Below are 20,236 nucleotides of genomic sequence, written 5' to 3' on the forward strand. Positions count from 1 at the left end.
ACATGTACCAGTAGAAAAGGATTTTTATGCCTGGTCCTACTGGGGCTTTAGAAAATTGCATGCATTGTGGACTTTTAGAAACAAGAGTCTTTTCCTAAAGACATTTGTGTATTGTATAAAAGGGTCAATTTCAATAATTTCTTGGATCATAGTGAATCTAAGGCTTCCTTTATAATATAAGACATAAGGTCACCAATTCCATAATTATAGCCACTGGAAAAACTCTGAAGACTTAATAGGTGAAGAAGAGTGTTCGTTAGAAATAAGGCAACTCAACTCCAAATTCTTTATAATTCACTGCAATAAAAAATGCTATAATTTTAGTGAACAAATCTATTCTGAATCTGAGTTTATTTTTTATTGCAAGTTTTTAAATTCATCATTTGTTTTCACATTTTTCAATTAATCGTTTCGTATAAACACAGCTTTCAATATCAAAATTGAATGTATCCACGTAAAACAAAAATCCTTAGCATGATTAAAAAGAATTTGGTGAAGGGCTAGAACATTCAGATATTCAAAGACAGAGACTGAAGGAAGCAATGGAAAGATATTCAACTGCACTGGTGGGAAATACCGAACCATGTTTGTGGTAAGTGGAATAGATGAATTCCCATCGGGAGATGTTCAGCTCTGCACTCAGGAGAATCTGTGCCCATCCTTCCTGTCTGATTCCAGATTCCTGGATGTATGTAGTTGTGCTCAGATTGAATAAAGGGGAAACAACACCCCATTTTCCACGTCACATAACCAGCTATGACTGGCCTTCTCTTTACTATTCTCTCTCACTGCTAAAGAAATTTTGAGTTTTTTTGCCAACTTCAAACGAGCTAACAGTAGTGACTAAACAAAAAGCAAAACACTTTGAATACAACAGCTGTGCCAGGAAAGAAATAAAAATATTAAAATCTGAGGAGACTGTATAATTTCTGCATTAATTTGAGATATTTTTGGCACTATCAATACATTTGGTAAGTTTGAAAAGCCATTCTGGCAACATTAACATATATTAAAATGTTTATACATTCCAACTTTAAGTGTAAATTTAGCTTCCAGCAAATAAATACCATAGCTGGTTTTGACTTCTACTGGTATTTTGATTTCATTAATTCGTTGTGGTTTTTTTTTTTTTTTCAGATTTTTTAATTGATTGCAACATGCTCAAGTAGACTTTCCAGTCGATTCACCCAAATTCCAACAGGAATTGGTTTATAAATTGGTTCCAACTGGAACTGGTCATTTGGAATTTCCAGCACGGGAAATTATTTTATATGTGCCTTGATAAGTACCCTAAATTACAAATTGATGTGTCTAAATCTAATGAAGAAAACAAAAGGTACTGTTATGTAAATGTTGCACTTAAAAATATCTATATGATTGGGCATCTAATATCCATCTAGACTTAAGGGCATAATGTACATTTTTTTTTGCCCCTTACTTAGCATCAAATGACAGCAGCCCACAAGCACAGTAAATACTGTGCTGTACTTGCCAAGTTAAGATGATTGGTTTATCCTAGTAGGGCTATGGCAAATTGTCAACAGATGAATTTTTTGTTTGTTTCTGCAGACTCAAAGCCGATGTCGGGAGTCGTGGCTGTAGCCCCCAGGCGATCCTCGGTTCCTATGGGGTTTGTAAGTGTCCTGGTATGAGTCAGGGTAATCTTCTTCCACAAGAGGGTAATGATCTCGGCTATGCTGGGAACTGGAAGACAAGCGATTCCTACTCTTCCGAGCCCTTTCATTGTGATAATTTTCATCGGAGGTCATTAGACTTCGTCTTTCAATTGGAGAGTTCTCTGTGGAGTGGTTGCTGTGCCTCATACGCTGACTCTAAAAATATCAGATAGTTCATTGATTAAATCACTCATCTAGAACATATAGATGTATGTACGACAGTAGGATGTGGACAATAAGATACCAAATATCTGACTTAATAAAGCATTTTGATGCACGAATGGTCTCCTCAAAATATCTGGTCTTATTTATTTGGGACACAACATGCAAAGATGCCAAAGTGCTGATAATTTATGAATCTAATTACATAATACTGCACGATTCTGCTTCCTATTAAAATATAGAATTGAAAGTTAACTGCTGAATAGAACTTAATATATTTAAGAAGGCCTAATAATTCCACTTCTATTGCAAAAGTGAGGATTAGTTTACTGTTGGAAAATAAGTTCAAGTTCAGAATAGCATCTACTATTTTATTTCTCTCTCGAACTGATAAAATCTTTCTCTTCCTAAAGTCACACACTTTACATTTACCTAGATGAATGCTCCTTATACCTTTTAAAAATATTTTAATAAAATTATGATTTGCACTGCTCATAAAATAAAGTATGTTGATTCTGCATCCTACATAAATGTAAGACTCTCAGCAATATTCCTTCCAAAGGAGTATACAATAGTGATGGAGCTGGCTAACTGATACATTTACAATTCTTGCTTCCTCAACTGAAATGTCCTGCAAAAATAATCTTCAGATATAAACTTAATTCCTCTAATACCATTAATTGAAATTAATATCTTCAGACACTTATTTGATGGCCCAGAAAACATTAATCAACATTTTTTTTCAAATCATGGGAAAACATGTATCATAGCTGTGTCTACCTGCTTAGGTAGGTCAACTCGGTTAAGAAACAGGATCCTGATGAAATCAAGGACCCAAATATGTTTCCTCTAAAGGACACTCACCTTCACACAGCAGGAAACTCATTTAACAGTCACAGCCTGTGCCTTTAACCCCCACCAAGGGTCTAACAATCACATACCCATGGTTACTAGGAGAAATAGGCCACAGGATAAAGGGTGCCATGTTAACTCAAGTGATACTGGGGGAACCACTCTAGGTGGGTGTCTTAGAGGTGATGAGTCAAGAGTGTTATATTCATAAACAAAGTACAACATTTCATTTCCACCTACATTACAGAAGCATACTGCTTCATGCATCCATTTCTCATCCTACAATGTTCAATTTGGAGCCAACTCAAACTAGTCAGTGGAAATGCTACACTCAGGATCAGCACACAAGCAGTGAAAAAGGCAAGAAATAGTCCTGGTGCATACGTAGATACTGTGTATTACAACAGTACACTTCCCATGTTCATTTCCAGCCTCAAAAGCTATTCATGTATATGGCAGGTTTTGCTTACAAAGACACAATTTTGTAGCAGAGTAATACAGTCATAATAGCATTTCAGAGAGTGCCATTCATCTCAGAGTTAACTCTACATGATCTACAATTATGACTATCATTATAAACCATTAATACAAAAGTAGCCACGACGCCAGAGGGCTCAATTGACTACATGTCCCACTGCCAGCTGGGGATTTGGCCACATTCCAGGAGCTGCTTGAAAAATGGTAAATAATAATTGATATAAAAAGGCAAGATTCACTTTGTATTATAATGCCTCTGGCTCCCCACATCTAGCCCTGAGCACAGCATCAGAACAGTAGAAGAGAGAACCTCCTGCTCCTGCCTCATCCCCAGCTTCCTTAAAGGACACTTGCCATAGCCACCGATAGAGGTGGTCCCCAGCACGCCCCCAAGAAAACTCAGGGATCTGTCACTGTTTCGGAACAGAGCCGCTCTATTCATGTGTACGTTCTGTACTGGGCAAGCTAGGGGACATGTCCAGCAGCCTGTGGGGCAGGATTACCTAAGGGCAGTCAAAAGGTCCATCTGTCCCAAAATATTTTACTTAGCTTGCTCTGGTGCCTGACATTGCCACAACCGTATAATCCTTAAGAAGTGACATGAGATGTAACGGACAGTTGCACCGAGTAGGTAGTAAGTTTCCTGGTGGGGTTTAGACATAGGAAGGATTAATTTATCTAAGTAAAAGCCATTATAAACTAACAGAGAGTGCAGCTGGCCCAGTGGCATAGCAGTTAAGTTCGCCCACTCCGCTTCGGTGGCCTGGGGTTCACAGGTTCGGATCCCAGGTGCAGACCGACGCACCACTTGTCAAGCCATGCTGTGGTGGCGTCCCATATAAAGTAGAGGAAGATGGGCACGGATGTTAGCCCAGGGCCAATCTTCCTCGGCAAAAAGAGGAGGATTGGTGTTGGATGTTAGCTCAAGGCTAATCTTCCTCACAAAAAATAAATAAACTAACAGAGAGCAAAGTTCTAAAGAAAGGGCGACTCTCTGGGTGACTTTGTCTAGGGTAGATCATAATTAGGCAATATTTTAGAGTTTTTTATATAATGCCCACACGTGGTTCGCTCTTCAGATTAAGGACAGTCCCAGTCTCCATCCCAATCAAGTTCCCTGTAGAATCTTTCTGTGTGTGTGTGTGAGGAAGATCAGCCCTGAGCTAACATCCATGCCAATCCTCCTCTTTTTGCTGAGGAAGACCGGCCCTGAGCTAACATCTATTGTCAATCCTCCTCCTTTTTTTCCCTTTTTCTCCCCAAAGCCCCAATAGATAGTTGTATGTCATAGTTGCACATCCTTCCAGTTGCTGTATGTGGGACGCCGCCTCAGCACAGGCCGGACAAGTGGTGAGTCGGCGTGCGCCCGCCGCCAGCAGCGGAGCACACGCACTCAACCGCCAAGCCACAGGGCCGGCCCCCCCTGTAGAAACTTAAATGTAAAGTTGTCAAAGCCCGAGTGAAAAGTGACAATACCTGTAACCCAGAAATTGCTGTGGGGTATGGTGAGAGTGCTGTCGAGCCCAGATTCCTTCCCAGCAGCGGGGTCATGGGGGTGCTACTGGTTGTGTGGGTAGCACGCCAGTATGCCTCCAGATACTCGCCCAGATGTTCACATGCATCCTCCAGCTGATTTTCATCCAAGATAACATCAAACATTTCCTGCAGATGACAAGAAAAATCCATTTTATTTACACTTTAGGTTTTAGGCAATAAAACCTAAAATCCCCCTTAAAACAGATAATAGCATTTCTAATGTCTAGGAGCAAACATCAAATTTGAGGGGCTGTACTGGCAGTTTCTAAAGTTAAAGTCAAGTGAAGAGGTGCACAGTTAACCATGCGCCAATTTGGACATTGACATAAACATAGGAGTGCTCATTAACTATTTAGATCTTTCATTATTCAGAAGAAAAAGATGAGGTAACTGTAAAAGTGTTATAAATAGAATGTAGTGAAAACATATATGTATTCACATCTTCATCCATATATTCCTATAGAGCTGAATTATACTTACTTCAGAATACGAGAGAAATAAGTTAATGGCACTGAAAGAGCAGCCCTAAAAACATTTTAGGCAACAACCATATCATTGGAATAAACATTTCATCTCCCAAAGTAAACATGTTGAAGGAAATAACATTTACTAAGATAATTTTCAGAACGTTTGTGAAAATGTTACCTGTTTCATGATAAAACAAATGGAAAGAAGGTTTAGGATTAATACTAGAAAACCACATTATAGTGATTTCTGCTACCAGAAGACGGTTGTGTGAAATGGTTAAAAAAGAACAAGAACCAGGAGCATTTAATTGTGGGAGAGGAGGGTGTCACGCAAGAACTATCTGGTGTCCATGTTTCTGTCAGTAAGGACTTTGTGCAACATCTGGCCTATAATCCGGAAGTGTTGTTCCACCCCCAAGGAGCAGAGTGGCCCCTCTGTCACTGCAGTGTGGTTGGGAACACAGCCAGGATACACCCGGCACACAGATTCCCTGGAGGGTCGGTCAGAAAACTGTGGCACCTCACAAAGAGAAAAGCCACTCCATAGCTAAGTGGAAGCATACCCCTAACTTTGACAGCTGGATCTGCACCTTCTCTCTCACATCACCTCCATCACCATCCACCTGCTCTTATGAGCTCATTTTACCAAAATAAGACTCTCCCATTAGGAGGCTGGCCCTGTGGCATAGTGGTTAAGTGCTCATGCTCTGCTGCTGGCAGCCCAGGTTCGGATCCCGGGCGCGCACCAATGCACCTCTTGTCAGGCCATGCTGCGGTGGCGTCCCATACAAAGTAGAGGAAGATGGGCACGGATGTTAGCCCAGGGCCAGTCTTCCTCAGCAAAAAGAGGAAGATTGGTATGGATGTTAGCTCAGAGCTGATCTTCCTCACCAAAAAAAAAACAAACAAAATCTCCCACTAATGAATCTAAATATAGAGTTACTGCCATTAGCACTGATACTGCGGCTGGATTATAGCTTAATGGCAACTGGACGACTGTGAGTTGGCAGTGGGTCAGCTGACTACCCTCATCAGTGTGAGGGCTTCCTGAAGCAGAAGTCACCATGAAAACAATCTCTCCCCCAACATTTACTATTTGAATGTTTTCATCACATCAATCTTTATGGAACATTTAGACCCTAATTTGCCAAGTAGTTTGAACATCCTTGGAGCAGTGAAAAATGTTTACCAACTAGGAAAAGAATAAGGTGACTTCAGTCCAGACTGACTGGTGTTTGAGAAGACTCAGTCAGTTCAACTCATGTAGAAATCTCCCCCCAACAAGAGCATTTATTAGTAGATTTCAGATAGTTTTCTGCATATTTTATTCATTCATCAAATATTACTCAGTACCTATTTTGTGTCAGGGACTGTGGGTATACAGTGGCAAAGAAAACAAACATCATCCCTATGCTCATGAAGCATACAGTCTGGTGGCAGAGACAAGTATTAAAATCCGTAATAATCTATGTCACCCTGGGACTTCAATACAGAATAATAAAGAGACTAAACCAGTTAATGTTTGGAGTTGCAGTTTTAAAGTTCTGGACTTATTTTATTTTATTTTATTTATTTATTTTTCCCCCCAAAGCCCCAGTAGATAGTTGCATGTTACAGCTGCACAACCTTCTAGTTGCTGTATGTGGGATGCCGCCTCAGCATGGCCGGAGAAGCGGTGCGTCGGTGTGCGCCCGGGATCCAAACCCCGGCCGCCAGCAGCGGAGCTCACGCACTTAACCGCTAAGCCATGGGGCCGGCCCTAAAGTTCTGGATTTAGAAAGAGGCCCAGAGAGACATGTGAAAGTTGAACTTATGAGGGAGGGGAAATTATGAGTAAGTCAAAGAATTCTATCTCTAAAAGAAAGAGAATAAAACAGATAAAGAGAAGCAGAGACACAATGGAAGAAAGAGACCATATGGCCCATGAGAGACTGGGAAAACAGCTAGTTCCTACAGTGTCTGTCAACATATATCCTTAAAATAAATCCCCTTTTCCACTAAAGTAACTCAGTGGAGTTTCTGTCTCTTGCAATCAAAAGCCCCCTCCTTCCATTAATGTAAACCATCAAAAATCACAAATATAGAGTCTGAGAATTGTCCATAGTGCTCTGATATAAACACTGCATTCTCAGATAGCATTGCAGTGCCAACTCGAGTGGGAGAAGAGCAGCCTCACCCCAAAGAGCGACCACAGACTCAGACAGATGACAGAAAGAAGAGGAAACTGGGCAGCATGGAACAAAGGACCCCTCTCTCAGCCACTCCAGGCTAAAACTGTTCACAAATTCTAGACAGTATGTGATTTGGAGTCTGTTGTTTATATAGTTTTATTTACGTTAACTGTATAATTCACTTATATAGGTCTCATTATATAATGTGGGTTCTCAACAATGTGTAATCCCAATAAGTTATTTTCCTGCTTTCATCAAGTCCCAAGTTAAAGACCCTCCAGGGACACCTGGACTGAGGGTCCTGACTATCATAGCCAGGATCACAGAGCCCAAAGACAGCAAAACAAAGTAAGTAGCCCTCATTGCAGGATGTTATTTGAATAAGGTTTATATCTACTTGGCTGTTCCACATGTTACATTGTCACAGCTGCAGACACAATTAAACATACCTAGTTACAAATAACTTTAATAAAGTACTTCTCTTTGCCAATGGATAGAATTTGTATATATCAGCACATGGCTGTTTGCTTAAGCCTCAATCGTTTCTAGGAAACTATGCCTTTCCACAGATAAAAAGACAGCTATATGATGGAAGATGATTTGAAACTGCTTTTAGGCTTTCAAAAGCACAGAGGACAGCAAATTTCAGCTTCTGAATGAATACTGACATATGCGGCTTATTTTCAACTAAGAAGGATTTCACAGCCTATATATCTGTGACAATTCTTCTTTTCAACTGTTTAGGAAATAACACAGCTGATTACACCAGAGAGTTAGAGAGTGAGTACAAGAGGAAAAAATTTTTTAAATTATACATGAAATTCAAAGAGAGGTAACCCAATGAATTATGCAAACGAGCTTTGCCAATTTTTCATAAATTGACAGGTTCAACTCTAGTTAGCTCCTTACTGTGCAAAACGTGAGGCCTCTAGTGTGGGACATGGATTCAGAGAGCTGTCTGTGTAATTAGCAGAAGAGGGTGTAGGTAATGGGACAGTCACAGGCAATGATCAATTACCCACTCAATGATGCTATGCCCTTGGTGACTGCCAGAGATAAGGGTAACGCTGAGCTGTTTTCAAAGCACTGCCACAGCGAATGCCCCTGACATTCTACGATGGGATGTTTTCTTAGCTGAGGTGGATGGAAATAATGCGGCTGCCAAAGTAAACAAGGAGTGAACAGAGGAGTCAAAACAAACCATCAGAAAACCAGGCACAGCAGATCCCTTTTCTGGATAAGCTCTTTCAGGAAAATTAAAAACTCAAGCTTTATAAATAACAAGAGGGAAAAACATGCCTCTGGCTCATCCAGTGGTTCAGAGAACTAAAATGACAGGGAATAAAGAGAGAGAGAGAGACTGAAGGTGAATAAAATGGAAATGAAGAAGATCTGCAATATTTTTTTAAAAAATGGTAAGTATTTAGCAGTCTGTTTGGTTCTCCAATCACAGAGTATCACAAACTTTCCCAGGCAAGGCACCTGAATGAGGGCAACCAACTGTCCTGGTTTGTCTGGGACTAAGTGTTCCCAGGTACTTGGGACTATCGGTGACAAAATCTGGAAAATCAAGAGAGAATTGGAATGGTTGGTCACCCAAGTTTTTACAGAGGATAGAGCACTTTTCAGTTCCTACATTGAGGATTGGAGCAAGTTCCATTTATTTTTTTTACATTCTTTTGGGAGGGAAGTTAGGGAGTGGGTAAGTCGTTCTTTACGACTGTGAAATATATACTTTCTATCAAGGAGGGGAGAATCTTATTAATACTAACATATAATTTCTAATATGTTTTTTCTAGGAAGTCACTACTGAACTTGTTTTTTTTTTTTTGTGGCAAGGAAGATCAGCCCTGACCTAACACCTGTGCCAGTCTTCCTCTATTTTGTTTTTGTTTTTGTTTTTTTTTAATAATTTTATTTATTTATTTATTTTTCCCCAAAGCCCCAGTAGATAGTTGTATGTCATAGTTGCACATCCTTCTAGTTGCTGTATGTGGGACATGGCCTCAGCATGGCCGGAGAAGCGGTGTGTCGGTGCGTGCCCGGGATCCGAACCCGGGCCGCCAGCAGTGGAGCGTGCGCACTTAACCACTAAGCCATGGGGCTGGCCCTAGTCTTCCTCTATTTTGTATGTGGGATGCTGCTACAGCATGGCTTGACGAGCAGGGTGTAGGTCCACACCCAGGATCTGAACCTGCAAACCCCAGGCTGCCAAAGTGGAGCACGTGAACCCAACCACTATGCCACCGGGCTGGCCCCTGAATATTTTTTGATAAAATGTTTATAAAACTTAGAAATTACTTTTGAAGTTTAATTTTAACTTTTTCTTTTTTTTTAAGAATTTTATTTTATTTATTTTTTTAAATTTTATTTATTCATTTTTCCCCCCAAAGCCCCAGTAGATAGTTGTATGTCCTAGTTGCACAGCCTTCTAGTTGCTGTATGTGAGATGCGGCCTCAGCACGGCCGGAGAAGCAGTGCGTCGGTGCGCGCCCGGGATCCGAACCCGGGCCGCCAGCAGCGGAGCGCGCGCACTTAACCGCCAAGCCACGGGGCCGGCCCTAATTTTAACTTTTTCTTAAGTTGGTATATTACTGAATATTAGCTAGCCAGGAGATTAAATATATACAAACTCTCCCATTGTGTATGCATTGCTTTACATTTATTTGTTGTGCATAGATAAAACCTCATGTGGGGCTTCTTTCCTATTTCTACGTGGAAAAAAGAAATAGTAGGAGTGAGCATACTTTTATTTCTTTGTTATTGGAATATAGAGACCTTGAAATTGCCAACATTAAAAAAATAACTGGTAAATATTATTCAGTAAAATAAAATGGCTGAATGGCAAAATATGTAATGCTAATTATAAAATAATCAAGCAATGTTTCTTTCATATCAAAACTGCTTTCTTTATATTATTAAAGTTTTTGAAATCCTGAGTACTTAACTCACTAGTCCACCAGTGATAGGAAATGGACTTTAAAGTTAAATGGTTTTTGAAGAATCTAGGAGGTCTTATGGGGATAAAGGAAAGCCTACCAATACTACGGGGCTCTAGCGGTTAGTCTCACATAGTTTCCATTTCAATAAGCTAAATGGGAAAGACAATCACAATTCTTGCCACTAATTGGGGATAACATGAAGGCAAAGAATACAGTGACTTTGACCTCTTCTAGTTCCTCTCTCTTTATAATCTGTGACAATATGAACCCAAACACATTTTCCTTGCCACATCCCTCCATCCTGTCCGTTCTTATTCTTCAAAGATTATAACAACATCTACCAAAGTTATTGTCTACAGAAAAGGCACCCAATGTTTTTGTTAAGTTCATATTAATCCAACGCTTTAAATCATAGCATTGGTAGTAGGAGTGAGCTACCTCTAACTCTGTATATCCAGGTTAGGTGGCTGAAATCCCTGCACCGAGAGTTGTCTCCTTTGGACTGAGAGAAACTAGATCCCATGTGGCCTTGCTTCATGAAGGAAACATCTGAAATCAATTACTTTTTTCAACAGTAGTGTTATGAATTAAACATCCAGAGGCTTTGCAATAATGAATGCACCAACGGGGATGACACTGCAAATAGATGGGTGAATCCACACAATTCTAAATAATTTAAATAAAATTACCAGAAAAGGGCAGTGGAACATTACCTCTGTGATAGCAATACGATCAAGGATACTGGGCACTATCATTCACTTCAGAGTTTTTGTGTTTAATAGAATAAATCTGAGTCCATTCGGCAATGGAAAATAAAGTCTGATAGAAGAGAACTACTATGGTTACCATAATGTTAGAAGTTTACAAGACTCTGTGGAAGAGATGAGCTCCCTTCTTGCAGAGACAGCGATCAATGTCATTTTACATGCACAAAAAAATTACACAGCTCAAAAAGCCACAGGGTCAGCTTTTGGTAACACAAGCTAGCTTGTAACTAAGTAGGATTAAAGGATTACATTTCATTTATATATTCAATTGTCTGCCTATCTGCTTTTCTCACCATGCATTATGTAGCTCTTATTACTATAGTACTGGTGCAATTTGAACTTTGACCTTCTTAAAATGTACTATTTTCAACTTCTCTGAGAAGAAAAAAGGCACTGATAGCTGGTAGAAGCAAAATGAAATCTAACAATATAGTGTACAGATGTATGTTCCAAATACAAATTCAGGCTGGTCATATAAAAATATACATGTATAAAATGAGCTTGTGGGTCCTAGTCTCATAGGCCCCTTTTCTGTCTGCATCCCATCTTTTCTTCTGTGAATCCAGAGCAGGCAATGAAGGAAAGTCCTCCTTCTTCTAGAATAGAACTATTCAGGAGCCCATCCTCCCAGCTCATTTTTCTGTCTGTGGCAGATTAAAAATGGCCACAAATTTTTTGATGCTCTCTGCATTGAGATAGAGGGTTTGTCTCCTCTCCTTGAATCTGGGCAGCCTCTGTGATTCCTCTGACTAGCAGAATACTGTGGAAGTGAGGCTGTGCCAATATCTAAGTCTGGTATCTAAGCATAAGATATTGGAATACTTGCTGTCGGAGCCCCGGGAGCTGCCATTAAGAAGCATATATCCTTGTTGGAAAGGTCCCGTGGAAAGGCCCCGAGACTACTGAGAGGGGGAGTCCCTGCTAGGGACCAGGTCAGCCGCCAGCTGAATACCACGTGGTCACTGTTTGAAGTCACTAAGTTTTGGGGGAGTTTTTGGCACAGTAATAGACAACCAGAACCTTGACCTAGAACAAGGGTGGCAACTTTGGCAGGCTGGCTACTGTGGGCCTGCCTCCTGCTTCTATAAACAAAGTTTGACTGGAATACTCCATTCACTTACATATTGTGTATGGCTGCTTTCCTGCTACTAAGGCAGAGTTGAGTAGTTTTGTGAAGAAGACCACATGGCCCACAAAGCCTAAAATATTTACAACTTGGCCTTTTACTGAAAAAGTTTGCTGACCCCTGTCTTAGAAGAAGCCTCACTCATGAAATTCATGATTATCCCTCCAGGAGAACATATCACAACCAGCCTGTTGCCATTCACACAGAGATCTTACGCTGACTTTGGCCAAGGCATATGACCTTTGGAAAGCCAGTTCACTTCTCTTGGTCTCAGTTCCCTCATTTGTAAAATGAGGAGGTTGGACAGGATCAGTCTTTCCCTAGAAGTGTTCCATGAAACATTAGACCCGTAGGATACTCTGTGGAAAAATGGCTCCATAGTCAAAATTTAGAGGAAGCACTGCACACTGTCTATCCTTAATGGAGATATAAAATGCTCATGAGCATATTAAAGATTCTGCAGTAAAGAAACCAGTCTACCTTTGTTTACATAAGTGTTTTCTCAAACATTTTTGGTGTCAGGGTTCTTTCCCCATAACACCTATTGACTTTGCATGGAACCCGTACTGTAAAGAACACACTCCAGGAAATACTACACCGGCTACTCTCAAGATCGCTTTTTGCTTCCACAGTCCCTGAGTTGAGGATTCATCCTTCTGGCTACAGAGAGTTAACTTTTTTCAGTACTCTTTTAGACTTCCCTTTCTGAAGACTGCTGCCTTTAATTTCTTAGCAATGTGAGACTCTGCCAGTGTAGTTTGCTGACTTTTCAGATTGGAGATGCAAGTGGCCAATTAAGGAAGTTGCAAATTCTCCTAGAGGGAACTAAAATGACACAGTGCTCACCAATCTTCGGATGACAATTATAATTATGGTCTTGAAGTAAAGCAGGGACAAATGCAGACACACTTTTAGATTACTGCTAGTTTTTATCAGCCGAAGATTTCTTCACACATGCCAAAAGAGAGTGTACAATATCTTCTTAGCGTTACAAACGCTGTTCACACAATATCAAATGAATATGTTTAATAATGTAAACAATGTTTAGAAAATATTAAATACAAGGTAACCTTGTGGATCCAGATTGCTTGTTTAAAATTCCAGGTTATCTGACCAATTATATAAAACAAGGAATTGTTTATTCTACTGAGAGAACGATAGGGCAAGGTTGTTTTCCTAGTGCATGAGGCTGTCTGAAATTCCTGACTTGGGGACAAGTCCCAACGCAGTTCGCAATATTATTTGCATTCAGTATGCACATGTCTTTTCTTGATTCCAGCCATTTCAGATGTAACCAGTTGTACTATACACACAACTACTCAATTATCAATCCTCTCAGCAGCTAAAATACTTCGATATTAATAGGACACAAGTATTTTCTCTAGTAACTATTAGGAATAAATGTTAATAAACTCATTCTCATATAAAGATCAAATCAAAAAGAAACAAGTTCAATTCACCAAAATGTATCTCAAAGAATTCCTTACTGAGACTTCTTATAACATTATTATCCAAAACTTATATTAATTTAAACCAGTGGTTCTCAACCAGGAGTGATATTTTTTCTCTAGGGGACATTTGGCAATGTATGGAGATATTTTTGGTTGTCATAACTTGGGGGTTGCTAATGGCCAGGGATGTTGCTAAACACCCTACAATGCATAGGACAGGCCCCCTCCCCCAACAAAGAATTATCCAATCTAAAATGTCGATTTTAGGTGCTGAGGTGGAAGAAACCTGATCTAAACCACTCTTTTAATTTATAAAAGATTTAAGAAGTAATATCTGCAAGCATATTTATGATCTACCAAATTGTTTGCTAAGAGTTGACTTTGCAAACTGTAATCTTATTAGACTATATACTCCTTGAAGGCAAGAATATGCCTTTGTATCACTAGCACTTAGCAAGGTACCAGGCCTAAGGCTTAAATAATGTTTGCTGAATGTATTTTAGTTCTTGCGAAGAGGGTTGATTGTAGGTGAGCCACATTGAATTGAAATGACTAAATATTTTGAATTTGTCCGATTTAACCATATGGAGACACGGATACCACGTCCTCAGACATGCCCACACGTCGTTCTGTAGAAGTCTGATCTTAATGATGTTCTGAAACAATGAGGGTATCACCTGACTTGATACATCTTCTGCTTGTTTTTATGCTCTCCTCTTCCCTGGGCTCCATAACCCTCATGGTTTCAATAATATCTCTGTGCTGATCATTTCCAAAATCTAGACAGAATCAGAGTCTTACAGTTGAGAAGAGATCTTAGATACCATAGCCTTTAGCCTTCACCAGAGGGGATTCCTTCCACAACATCTCTGACACCTGTTCATAGTGCCCACTCCATCTCCACCCAGCCTCCAAGTGAATGCGGTTCGAGACGAGGGGCTCACTACTTAGAAAGCCATCCCCTTCTTTGCGGCATCTGCATTTGAGCAGATGTGTGAAATGCCTTCCTCCTGGGGTGGGTCTGACCACTCTGTCAAATGACACGAGACAGGCCTAACTGCTCTCAAGTCCACCCCAGCTGCTCCCTAAAACTCCCACTGATCTTAGCGCCACCTCTGGGACCTCACAGAGCCGGTCTGCCCTGGCAGTGTAGACCTCTCTACATTTGTGAAGACAGACATGGCCAATGAGCTTTGAGATATTAATCCATGTTTTTCCTTTTGTATTTTCCCCCTTTCTTTTCTACTATTCAAGCAGGTGGCAGGGTCTGTGCCTCCTTGTCTTGGGGGAGTGGGAGGTGGGTGGGGTTGTGGCAGGAAACTGCCAGCTCTCCATTTCCCCTCCTGGGTTTTGTTTTCCAAAAGCCTAAATTGGTTGGAGAGATTTGTCTAACTGCCTCTGGAAACAAAAGAAGGTGGAGATGCTTTTACATATAGCAAAAGCAGAGAGGAAGTTCCTTTAATAGCAACAAATGGGGAAAAGAGAGAGGCACCTCCCCTCCCCCAGGCAGAGAAGAGAAGGGAACTCTCATGACAGTGTCCCAGAGAGGAGGGGCTATATGTCTCCCTGCCTCGCCAAAGCTACCCTGTTCCCGATAAGGTCTGATGCAGCAGAGCGTCCATCCTTAAGGACCACGTGGATTTGGTCAATGGCTGTCTGAATTGGCATTCCCCACCCCCCACAACTCCCTCAACTTCCTTACCAACCCCACCCTTACCGTGGGGTCTTTGTTCTGCCCTGGATTAGGGTAAAGGCAGCTGCAAGTCTGGATAAATACCCAGCCTGCCCAGTGGACTCGGGGGTCAAAGTAGAAAATGAGGTATTTCTTGCACAGTGAAGTTGGGGACCTGAGCTTCATCTACACTACACAGCTATGCGTAGAGACAGAGTGGCATAGTGGACAGAGGTTTGTTGGAGTCAGACAAATCTAGGGTTGAAAATTGGAGCTCATTTACTAATTGGTACCTGCAGTAAGTTTCTTAATTGGGGACTTAGCTTTCTCCTCTAGAAAGTAAGGATAATGTTATCTACCATGGCTGATACTGGCTCAACACAAGGTTGACATAAGGGAAGCCATATTGTAGAAAAGAAACCCTATTGTAACTTTGAATGAACTCTGATTAACTAGCCCAGACATGCTCTGTGGATTTTATGGTCCCTCCCAGCTGCTATAAGTTGATAACTTTGTTCTCTTGAGTTCCTTAGGAATGTGACGACCCTGGGACAGAGAGTCTATGCTGACAGCCATCATCAATGACAACTGAAAGATCAGGGTGTAGGGCCTTGCTCCAGTCTCTGATGCATATCAAGTAAAACAAAAGACCGTCAGGAACTAAGACTAGATGGATGCCCCCAACCTGAGACCAGATGCCTCCCTGACCCGGAGACCAGCCCTCCATATAACTGGCCTGTAGTCTTTGTTCTGTAAGATGTTTTTTTTGGGCATTAGTCGGCCATCTTCCCTCTTGCTAGCAAGCTGTAATAAACTGCCCTTCCTCTGCCACCAGCTTGCCTCTTGACGATTGGCTTTTGTCTCGCTCACAGCAAGCAGATCATGCCCTTTGTGTGGTAACATGGCAGTCATAGAGGTGCATGTGCAGGTGACTTCCCCTTGAGGGAGAACCTGCTGTGATAAGCGCAGTCAGCAGACAGCTTCCAGCCGCTGCTGCTTCAGGATCCACCACAGTATTCAAGGCGAGGCCATGCTCTCTCAAGGCTGCTCCCAGCCAGTGCCTGAGCACAGCATGGAGACTAGAGCCTAGACATTTCTGCCCAACATGAGACTCCTCTAATGGGCACTCTTTCCTGTGGGGACCCCCATCTCCGTGACTGAGATTTTCTCAAGGCTACATCACAGTCTGAGGCTCTTCCTACCCATTTCTCCTTCCACCCCCCTTTCCTTTCATGGGATCCAAACTCCATCAGGTCTGAGGGCTCTCCCCGTCTGTTCTGTCCCTTTTCCCTTTTATCCCTCACAGGCATTTTCTCCAATAAAACTGCACGTCTAATTGCATTCAGGTATCTGCTTCCCAGAAGACCCAAACTGCTATAACTATCCTTATAAGACTGTTCTAAAAATTGGAAACAATAGCATAGTTCCTGGCTTTTGGTAGCTGCTCAATAAAGATTAGCTTCCTTCAACTGGGAAGCATTATAGAGACAGGCTGTGTAATACATTCTTCTACATTCGCTCAGTGTTTTAATCATGCATTCCATTGTGAAAACGGACTTCATTAGCAGGCAATGTGAAGTCAGACTTCTTAACATAGTACTCCAGACTCCAAGCTATCCAGATCATCTATAGGCAGGTAACCAAGCGTGTGTGTGTGTGTGTGAATAGGTGGGTGGGGTTGTGAAGGGAGGAAATTGGCTTTGGAGCCAGATAGATCTAAATCTAATCCTCATTTGCTCTGTGACCTTAGGGAAACCATTTAACCTCTCTGTCTTCAGTTGCCTCAACTATATAATGGGGATAATACTGCCCACCTTACTAGGTAACTGTGAGGATTAGAGATAATCTATGAAAAGCATCTAGCTCAGTGTCCGGCCCATAGTAAGCATCTAATAAAAGGATGCATTATTTACTCTTATTGCCTGTACATCCTTTCATTCATTCAGTCAGTCAATAAATATTTATTGTGGGCCTACTATGATAGGAACTTGAGATACAACAGTGACCCAGACAGGCACAGATCCTTATAGAGCCTCACAGGTTAGGCATGGCACAGTACAACTACATCCAGTAATTATAACAGAAACATTTAGATGGTGTTTATTATGTGCCAGGCATTGTTCTAAGAGTTTTACCACATATTCACTCATAGAATCTTTACACCAACCCAATGAGGTAAGTACTTGCTCAAGATTACATAACTAGGGATGTAATCCCTAGTGTGGATTAGTGTGGATCTGAACCCGGGCAGTCTGGCTCCAGAGTCTATACTTTTAACAGCTATGCTGTGTTGCCTCTCTAAACATCTGAATTGGATTTTATGCTTCCACAGAACATCAATGATCCTTACACAGGTATATAAAAAATCTAGTAAATCAAACCAGTAGGAAAGACAGTTATTTCCTTTAGAGAAACACAGGCACAGAAATAGTAAGTCGGTGGAGCAGGTGTAGACACTGAAAGGCCACTGGTGAGCCACGTGATAGTGGTCACCCCCCTCCCACTCCCCCCTTGCCATTTGCTTGGCTTCCAACTCAGCAGCTGTTCTCTGGCAACAGCACTGGGAGAAAAGTTGCTATAATATGGTTTTTCATCTTACTTAACCCTGACCTCTTCATCTGCTGTAACCACAGGGCTCTTCTGGTTCCAATAAATTCTCAACCTTCAATGTCATAATCTTTTATGCCTACCGGAACTTTCTGGCAGAGAGTGAAAGTCAAATGAGTAAGTTTTATTTGTTCTTTTCCTTTCATAAAAGTGTCCACATGACTGGATTAAGTAGTTTGCAAGGCAGTCAAGGTAGCAGTAAGGACATCGAACACTGAACACTAAGTTCATTTCTTATGACATGGCAGAACCACCCAGTTCTGGATGCCCAAGGATAGCCAACATGACAGCAGCAGTTTGTGCCAAGAAATCCCTTAGGTTCATGACAACATACCATCATCATCATCATTCTAGAATAAAAAATGACAATGCTAATATGAAAAAAAAAAAAGAAAACACCATTCTCTCCTAACTAGTCAAGAATGATTAAGTCAAAAAATGATTGTACTTACTGGGGGGCATTGTGCAAGTTTATCAGCTGCCACCAGTTGAACGTTTAAGTGTTTACTTTGGGACTTCCCTCTGGATTTAATCAACCGCTGTAAAACCTGATAGAAGAAGACGTGAATCTGAGATACTGTCAATGAGTTGAAAGAAAACCAAATAAACAAGACTTTTTTTAATAGTCTGTTTAGCCCTGAGTATTAATAGAGAGGACACACAACATGACAAATCATATATATAACATGACATCATCCACTTACACTGGCTTTCAGTTATAGTGGATTTGATATGTTCATCCTATTCTTGCTCTATGTAAGGTCTTGGTGGGATCTTAGGTTTCTGCCCTAGATTTTACACAGAGACTTCAAAGAGAGCCCTGCAAAAGTGGAGGAACTGATCTGTACCAGGTCATTTTTGTCCAAATTCAGATGAGTAATATTTTGGTTCACTATCTCAATGTCAGATAAATATCAGTCATATATTTGGTCCTTTTTGTCACAGATAATTATTGAGGCATTCCAGTTTAATTTTACATTAATAAGACAATTTCATGATAGAAACCTAGGAAAAACATTTGCACTGGTATATTGCTACATATAAACCAGTGATACATTTATGTCTCTTGTGCACTGCTGTAACTGCATTTTACCATATACTCCCCTCTCCCTTAAATCTTTTTAAGCTGAAACAGGGCCCTCCCCCCAAAACAGTACTAGTCTGTGAGGCTCTATGATACCTCAGCACATATGTCCACAAGAGCCCCCATTTCTGCACTTATGGACCTCATGGTGACTAGGCCAGGGGGTGGGAGGAACTGAAATCTACTCCACTGCAGTGAAGGGTGTTTGAATCCCCTTCAGCTCTCAGTCAAAGGGCCCTCCAGGCAGTCAGGCAATCTCAGTCCATTCTAATGATTCCCAAAAGGTTCTGGTTTGGTAAGGATTCCTAAGCTCACCCCGCACAGAACCAGTGCCTGAAGAGATGGAAGATCTGAGGACGTCAGAAGGGTTAGGAAGGGCATAGCTTCTTTACACATTCTCCACCTGTGAGAGCAAACTACGGTTCTGGTTGGAAGTTGAAGTGGCATTTAAGTCCACTAAAATAGGCTCTTGGAGGCACGGAAAAGAAACCGATTATTAAGGTCATACCTCCCAAGGCTATTTCATATTAACTTTTTAGAACATCACCTCTGTTTAAAAAAGGAAAGAACATGGGGCCTGCCTGGTGGCGTAGCGGTTAAGTGTGTGCGCTCAGTGCGGTGGCCCGGGTTTTGCAGGTTCAGATCCTGGGCGCACACCGATGCACCGCTTGTGAAAGCCATGCCGTGGCAGAGTCCCATATAAAGTAGAGGAAGATGAGCGCCGATGTTAGCCCAGGGCCAGTCTTCCTCAGCAAAAAGAGGAGGATTGGCGATGGATTTTAGCTCAGGGCTGATCTTCCTCACAAAAAAATAAATAAATAAATAAAAAGGAAAGAACACCTAAATCAAAAGAGACCAATTTGAGGCTGTCTCATTTTTATTTTTATCTCCTCTGGTGGCATGAAGATAAATGGCAAATATCCCATTGTGCTTAATCATGGAATAACTATCCCTGAAAGAATCCAACCTAAGCACAAACGTGAGAGTCTGTAATGTTTCCATAAGAGATTGTATACAGCGGTGTTTGACTTTATATATGATAAATATAGATACCTTCCTTGAACTTTGTACTCTCTCAACCGGGGAGAGAATATAGGTGATACAAGAATCAATATTACCCAAGAAACTGACCAAGATAGAACCTAAAGTCTCTGAAAAGCCAGACTTTACTTTTCCTCACCTTTCTTAATTTTTTGTTTCTATTATATTCTTCATAACTGCCTGGTTGGGGAACCACAATAGCTTC

The 20,236-nt window shown here is 41.1% G+C and overlaps 1 protein-coding gene across 2 annotated transcripts in view; it reads right to left on the bottom strand.

The window, feature by feature from the left end:
• Positions 1–349: 349 nt before the first annotated feature.
• CACNB4 (calcium voltage-gated channel auxiliary subunit beta 4) overlaps positions 350–20,236 on the bottom strand; it is a 251,769-nt gene continuing 231,882 nt past the window's right edge. For both annotated transcript variants that reach the window (XM_087435205.1, XM_087435206.1), the window contains exons 12-14: positions 18,359–18,454; positions 4,644–4,829; positions 350–1,832 (exon numbers count right to left, since the gene is read on the bottom strand). In XM_087435205.1, coding sequence (XP_087291331.1) covers positions 1,572–1,832; positions 4,644–4,829; positions 18,359–18,454 — 543 coding nt within the window. In that variant the 3' untranslated portion in view covers positions 350–1,571. The remainder of the gene's footprint in view (positions 1,833–4,643; positions 4,830–18,358; positions 18,455–20,236) is intronic.

The sequence above is a fragment of the Ceratotherium simum genome, chromosome 9, assembly GCF_057802395.1.
Source record: "Ceratotherium simum simum isolate JZ-2026a chromosome 9, ASM5780239v1, whole genome shotgun sequence".
NCBI classification, from domain to species: Eukaryota; Metazoa; Chordata; class Mammalia; order Perissodactyla; family Rhinocerotidae; genus Ceratotherium; species Ceratotherium simum.